Source organism: Apis dorsata, unplaced genomic scaffold (assembly GCF_000469605.1).
Source record: "Apis dorsata unplaced genomic scaffold, Apis dorsata 1.3 scaffold_347, whole genome shotgun sequence".
Classification (NCBI taxonomy): Eukaryota; Metazoa; Arthropoda; class Insecta; order Hymenoptera; family Apidae; genus Apis; species Apis dorsata.
In genome coordinates, this window is record NW_006263614.1 from 221,790 (window position 1) to 229,469 (window position 7,680).

The following is a 7,680-nucleotide window of genomic DNA, read 5'->3' on the forward strand; positions in this document are numbered from 1 at the left end:
TTGTAAATAATTTAAGCACAAATAGGAACCATTATATTGCTCGAAAACGTTATAACCATCAAAATTACCTAATATTACATTGTCCATATGATAAATATTCTAAATGTTACAAGCGCAGACACGATTAAATTATATTTATATTATGCTAACGTGTGCAAAATTGTCAACGATCGTCGCGTTTTTTTCGAGCAAGAGGATAGCATCTTGCATACCTAATGCGCAATTAACCCGAGTGTAATTTCACTCTCGTATTATGTTGTTTCGTGTCCACCCAGAGCTCGACTCTGATAAAGGAGGAATGGAATGAAGGGAGCGAAATGGCTAAGAAAATGCCCATAATTAGACCATTGTACAACCCAAAATGACGCGACAGATGTATCCCAAATTTCGGAAGTGAAGAGGTTGGGAAATGTTATGCCGCGTCCACATTGATCAGAAATGTTCACGGGCAGTTATAGAATTGCAGACGTCAAGAAAATATTATACGTCCACATTCACCACTGTTTACGAAGTTTATTCACATCGGACAAAATTTTTCTCGACGATGCAACTTTTTCAAAGAATTTTTAAGGAGTAGAGATTATATATAAGAATATTAAATATTTTAATTAGAAATTATTCAATATAAGTTTTGATATAAATTATATAAAAAATTATAAAGAAATATAATTTATATTATTCCCTGTGTCAAAGATTCTTAATATTATATATGTATGTCACAAGTAATATATAAAAATTTGCAATATATTGTGTAAAATTTTATTGTCAAATATTTATTTGTTATGCGAATAAACAAATTTTTTATTATTAAGAAAAAGAAATGATTTATCATATTTTAAGTTCTTATATCTATAATACCTTAGTAGCATTGAAATTTTGAAATTTTCAATTAGGCATTTATATAAAGATTAAAAATCAATGCTCCATATTATTATTTTTAGAATAAATGCAATTTGACAAATTCTATATTTAATAAATAATTTGCGATATATTTGCAGATAACAATATAACATGATAATATAATGCAGTAAGATAATGAAATAATAAGACTAATAAAAATAAAGATACGCAAATTTTTTATTTTTTTCTTTAAAATAATCTTTTAAGAATTCAGTAAAACATACTTTATATCGGTTATTTAATTGTTTAAAAGAATTAAAAAATCGTTTTGTTTGAATTATGTTTAATTTATTATTCAGTTCTCTTTATTGAATATCAAGTTAAGATTCGATTATCTTTTAATTTCAATTTTATGAAATCAAAGAAAGTCTACCAGTACTAAATTAAAAAAGTAATGAGGATAGAAATACAAGAATTCTTTTTTAAAAGAATCTGTTCTAATATATTCAGTAATTTTAAATTGTTTTAAATTGAATGAATAGATTATATATAGAATTCTAGAAAGATTACTTTGGAATAAAATAAAAAATTTGCATTCTATTAATTATTTTATATATATATATATATATTTCATTTTGTTTTTTGCTGCATTATAGAAACGCGACATTATATTGGCAGTCGTTAATTATTATTATTATATAATATAATTGAAATCGTCAAAAACAGAATTTATCTTTTCTTTTTTATCTAATCTTAGATAAAATTTATTAAAATTCTTCTTCCGATTAAAATCAAAAAACGTAAATGAATATGAGTTAGTCTCAAAGGTGTCAAATCTCGAAGATACTCGATCGAAGAGAAGAAACAAAAAGACAAGAAGTGTCGACATTGAGAAACCAATAGACCGAGATAAAGCCAAAGAATATAAAATAGCAGAGGGGAACTCGATGGCTTTTTAGAATTTTTAATAAGCGACATCGGCACGCTTGCAATTCCCCGCAAAAGCGGAAATGTAAATTCAGCGCTTTCGCCAGCCGGAAGAGAAGAACTGACTGGCCTCTTGTAATATCGACATTAAAATTGCAAACCATGCAACCAGCACAACGATGCCTTCGTCTTCGCGAGACTCTCTATCTCTCTTCGTATCTTCCTTTCTCTCCTATTTCTTCTTTCTTCATGCTATCTCTCTTTCTCTTCCGGTTGAGTATGATTGTCCGCGGAAATCTTCAAGTACCAACGTGGAAACACTGTTCGAGCAGTAGTAAATGAAAGCCGCCGTTTGTCATGGAAACGCGTCTGCGGATGCGTCATATTAAAGTCTGGCATTGTTCGTCTCCAATGCAGACGATGCCGGGAAAATGAGTTAGTAAGAAAAAGAGAGAAAATGCACGATTGTCGGGAAACAAGAATAGAGAGAAAGCAAGGGATAATCGGGGATTAGCCGGGATTCGCGATTTCAAATTATTGTAGACGCGCAATGTGCCCTTATATCCGAATTGTGATTTATACATTCATAATTCATCATACATCACATATTTTATAAATCGATGATAATCGCGATTAAATTATAAATAAAAAATAAAAACAACTTTGAGTAAACGTTGAAAACTCACTGTTAATTTAATCTCTTTTATCTCTTTTATCATAGTGCTTTCTATAATCGCGAAAAATAAAAATAATCATATATTTCTTTATTTCTATATCTTTTATTTTCTTTTAGGTTTGCATAACAATTGAAATTAATTATAGAAAAAAAAATGTGTATCGAATATAATTTCAATTATGTCTATTTTTCTAATTATTTACTTTCATTAATAATAATAATATTTAATAGAATAGAAATACTGAAATTTTACAACGATTTCTTTCGCAAATAAACTATTTGTAAATTCTCGATATCATTGATATTTCATATGAAAGTATTAGAAGTAAATAATTTCAAACATTTTATAAAATAATGCGACCTTGAGAAAATATGAGCACACATATTTGGTAAATAAATAGTTTCGCGACCGGTCGTGACTAATGGCTGACATAAACAAACAACCGGCAACGCGACAAATATGCGACCGTTATTAAAAATATGTTTCATTATATATTCAAACTGTAACAATACTTAGATTAACACATGAAAACATAAAATTCTGATCGCAATATAGATATGTTCGACATCAAAAAACAATTACAAACGACACATCGATATCATGATGAATAGCAATTGTAAATGACAAGGTAAGTATCGCAAAAGCAAACACACCTTAATATCTATCAATTGTAAGCTTACCTACGCACATCCGTTGAGAAATAACTTGACGTATTCAACACGTGTTCTGGTCGATTTTTTGTCAACAGTATCACCGAGAACTGACAGGACAACGCAACACACGAGACAAACCAACCGACCGGCCGCGCACCAACTACGAAAACTCGTTCGCATTCGCGCACGATCGCGCCCAACCAACATGAATGCTTATAACGCGCTCTATCGGAAAAAAATAGAATCTCTTACACATTTATTGAAAAATCAAGTTTAATGAAAAATTCATGCATCACGATGAAAAACATTAATTTAAAGAGAACATAAAAAAAATTTTTGTAATATTTTTGATATTACTTCAGCATCTTTCAATAAAATCTGAATAAATTTTTATAAATAAAATCTGAATAAAGATAAATCCGTATTTTAAAGATAAATTTTCTTATTATATATTACAAGTAAAGGAATAATAATGTTACTTTCAACAAAACATTTTATTATTAAGAATCTAGTTTATTCTTGATTGTGTAAAGATTACTGTAATAATATAATATAAAAATAATAAAAATTTAAGGAATATTAGCAAGATAATCTTTTACATTGGAAGGTTCCAATCTTCTAAAACCATTTGCATCACAAATACCAATTTCTATATTATCAGCTGTCATCTGTCCTTCAAATCCTTCCTTTAAAGTTAAAATGGCAGTATGAACAGCATCGTCCAATTCCAAATCTTCACTATATCTTTTCTCAAGAAATACTTTTCCATTGACAAAATTTTTACCCATTGCTGTAGCCTTCCATGCAAAATATGCACCGGAAGGATCACATTGATATAAACATGGCTTTCCATTATCCCAGCCACAAATTAATAAAGACACTCCAAAAGGTCTGACTCCTCTATAATTTTAATTTCAAAATATATTGTATTAATTATATTAATCAAATCTTTAATCAATTGAAAAATTATTTGAAAGATAAATACCCAGATTGTGTATATTCTTGCATAAGCATTGCAACTCTTTGTACCAATTGTGCAGTAGGTATTGGTTCTTGATAAATAAGCTGATATTGTTGTGCAATTTTACGTGCTTGCTTGACTAATAATCTATAATCTGGACCCATACCACTGTATACCATACCAATATGTTTTGTAATTATTTCTACTTTCTTTACACTATGTTCATCGTATAATATAGACTTGTGTTTATTTTCCGTGGCAAGAACAACTCCATTTGAAGCTTTAATGCCAACACTTGCTGCTCCAGCAGCGACAGCAGCTAAAGCATATTCTATCTGAACCAATTTTCCAGATGGGCTGCGTAAAAAAATAAATTAATTTTTATATTTTATAATGTTCAGGTATTTGACGAGTCATTGTACACTCAATTGAAATCAATATTCATTTACGATAAAAGAAAAATTCATAACATTAATTTTTTCAACTGGTTGTTATAAATAATAAAAAAAGAGATTATTTGAAGATAATTTTCACTTTTCTGTTAATAATATATTTAATAAACCGATAAATTTTATAAACCGATATAACCTGTAATTTACTTACAGGTTATTAGGTTATGTTCATGAAAACTTTTATTAATTAGTTAGAGTAATATTACATTAAAATTACTTTTAAAATTTGAATTCTTACGAGAAATAATTAAATTTACCTGAAAGTTGTTAATGAAAAACTATAACGTTCCGAAGCCATGACAATTACTTTGCAATAATATCAATTACTAAATAGAGTGAACTTTCGGTACAAGGTTTGACAACTTGTACAATTGAAAGAAAATAGGGATTTTATACTAGGGATATTTTCTGTTACTATATAAAACTATGGTTATATTTTTAAATTATTAAATTGTGGTTTTTTTTAATCTATAAAATCTACATCTATATTTTTAAAAATTCAAGTTATAGACAAAATTATTATTATTATTATACACTATTAAATAAAATTAAGAATTTGCATCAAGAATTATAACACATTATTTCATTGATACGAAGTACGTTTCATTAAATAAACGATATTACAAAATTAAAAATTGATCCCATATCTTATAAAAATGTAAGATCTAACTTCAAGGAAGGAGGATGTCAATTTTATTTTTGCAACTAAATATTTCGAACAAACATCAAAAAAAGATCTATCGTTAATCGATCTATTTAATAGATTTTTTTATAATTTATTAATGTGTGATGCAAAATTTTATATACGATATAATAGAAAAATATGTTCAATACAAACACACATTTCTTTTGTAGTATCCATTAAATTAATTTCAGAACCAATATAATAATACAAATATACAGAAATGGCTGATGAAGATAAGAAAAATGATAAAAATCAAATAGAAGAATTGTATGCATGGATCTCTACGATTCCACTTTCAAAACCAACAAAGAATTTATCTAGAGATCTTTCCGATGCTGGTAGTTACAAAACGATTGTTTTACACTCTTGATTCTTTCTATTTAAATTATATTTTTTTAATTTCCTATAATTTAAATAACTAAGAAAAAATATCCCTTAGTAATAATAGCGGAAATCCTTAAAATATATTATCCCCGTTATGTTGATCTTCATAATTATGTGCCTGCCAATAGTATAACAATGAAGAAAGAAAATTGGAAAATATTAAATCGAAAAGTATTAAGTAAAATTCATATGAAATTAAATAAAAATATTATCAATCAGTTAGCAAATTGTCATCCTGGAACCGCCGAATACGTCTTATTGGAACTAAAAAAGAAAGTTCTAAAAGATTTTGAGAATCTGTCGTTTAAAGAAAATGATTTTATCGAAGAAGGTAAAAATTGAATAAAATAATAAAAAAAAAAAAAAACAAGGCATTGATAAGAATTCGATCGTAATATTTTTAAAGCGTGATACTTTATTTAGAAAAAGTGGACTCAGATGAAATAAAAGCAACGATATCGAACAAATCATTGCCAAATGTTGTCGATCAATTAACTTTGGAATGTATTGATCGTAAAACATCAATATTTTATCAAATAAAGGAAAAATCCTATTTTATCTTGAAATGGTTTATAAATTGGTTATGCTTTTGGAATTATTTTCAAAATATTATGTTTCGATTAAAGAATCCTTTTCAAAGTTCGTGTAAGTTGAACATATATATATATATATACTATTAGTCAATTTAAGAATATATCTTTAAAAAAAAAAATGCGTACGTATAAAATAAATAGATGCATAAAATAAAATTAAAATTTATTCTTAAAAAAATGTTACGTAAATGAATTCTTTTAAGGAACAAATTTCGACATATTTTCTTCGTGTCTGTTGAAGTGAAAGAAGATGCCGAGACGCAAAGAACATCGGAGGATATGAACGGGGAGGATGGTGTTCCTCGTCACGTCTGCGTGCAATTAAGACAAAAACTTCAAGAGATTGACGACATTATCTACACGTTAAATCACAAGGTTGCATATCTAGAGAGTACGATGAAGCTGAAAGACATGAGAATATCCAATTTAACGTCGCAGATCTTGCTTCACAATGAAGAATCCAAATCACAATTTACAAGAGTTGAAATGAACGATACATCATCTAAAATTCGAATGCAAAATATCGAGGAAAAAGTAAAAATAGAAAAATAATGTCCAGGATAGTAAATAAATATCATAGAGCTAAACAGAATATTTATTGTTTTAATTATACTATATTCGAATTTTTATAATAAATTCTTTACATTTGAGATACAGAGTTATTTATAAAACATTTTAGAAAAATTTTAGAGAATCTTTAAAAAATACACATAAATTCAAACAATGAACATAACGTTAAATTTATATAAATTTTTATATCAGTTTTCATATCATAATTTTAATTTGATTCTAATGAATGACAATTAATTAAAAAATCATCATGTTATGTCTAACAGTTTTAACAGATTCTTTTTAGATGTTGCTGCGATAATTGAATCGACGCACTTCTAAACGTTCATCACCGTGGAAAAATTAATAACCAAGAAAAGTGTCGTGTCACATAACACTACACACAAATACACACAAATATTGATATTAAAATAAAAATTAAAAACGCTTTATGCTAATCCTCCACTCCTCAATCTATTCGCATTAAAAATTTTTATTTTTCAGATATTAGCATAATGATTAAAAAACAAAAAAAGGATAATAAAAGTATTACGACTACGCTCAACATTGTAAACAGGAAAAAAAAAAAAAGAAAGAAACACACTTGACGTACACTATGTCCATGCGTATATTTGAGATACCTGGGATTGAAAAATATAACGAGTTCTTTTCCAGGATGAGGCTACAGAGAACTTGACATTAAGGTTTATAAAAGCCACTCTCTCATCACTGTTCTCCGCGAAGAGAGTGGGACTATACTTACTGCAGGGTCACGCGTCACGCATTGCAATGTTAGTATAGAGGCAACACTCAAACAGAAAGGACGCTAGTGCCTGGACTCTTAAGCCGGTTTGAATGAGAATTTAACTGGTGTGAGTATGATTCAACATTAAATTAATATTTTTTTTTTTTTTTTTTACTTGTTTCCCATTGCTTACTTCTTGTCGTTTCTTTCTCTT

At 27.8% G+C, this 7,680-nt stretch overlaps 2 protein-coding genes across 2 annotated transcripts in view; one reads left to right on the forward strand and one right to left on the reverse strand.

Annotated features, from left to right (window-relative positions):
- Positions 1-3,572: 3,572 nt before the first annotated feature.
- On the reverse strand, positions 3,573-4,920 carry LOC102678452 (proteasome subunit alpha type-2). Its single transcript, XM_006618268.2, has 3 exons — positions 4,768-4,920; positions 4,083-4,415; positions 3,573-3,997 (listed from the first exon to the last, which is right to left on the reverse strand). Exons 1-3 carry the CDS (start codon positions 4,806-4,808, stop codon positions 3,667-3,669), a joined length of 705 nt encoding a protein of 234 aa, XP_006618331.1. The 5' UTR covers positions 4,809-4,920; the 3' UTR covers positions 3,573-3,666.
- Positions 4,921-7,312: 2,392 nt separating this feature from the next.
- The window catches only part of LOC102678724 (retinol dehydrogenase 14), a 4,588-nt gene continuing 4,220 nt past the window's right edge, over positions 7,313-7,680 (forward strand). Inside the window, exon 1 of the mRNA XM_006618270.2 lies at positions 7,313-7,593. The gene's annotated coding sequence lies outside the window, so the exon portion shown is untranslated. The remainder of the gene's footprint in view (positions 7,594-7,680) is intronic.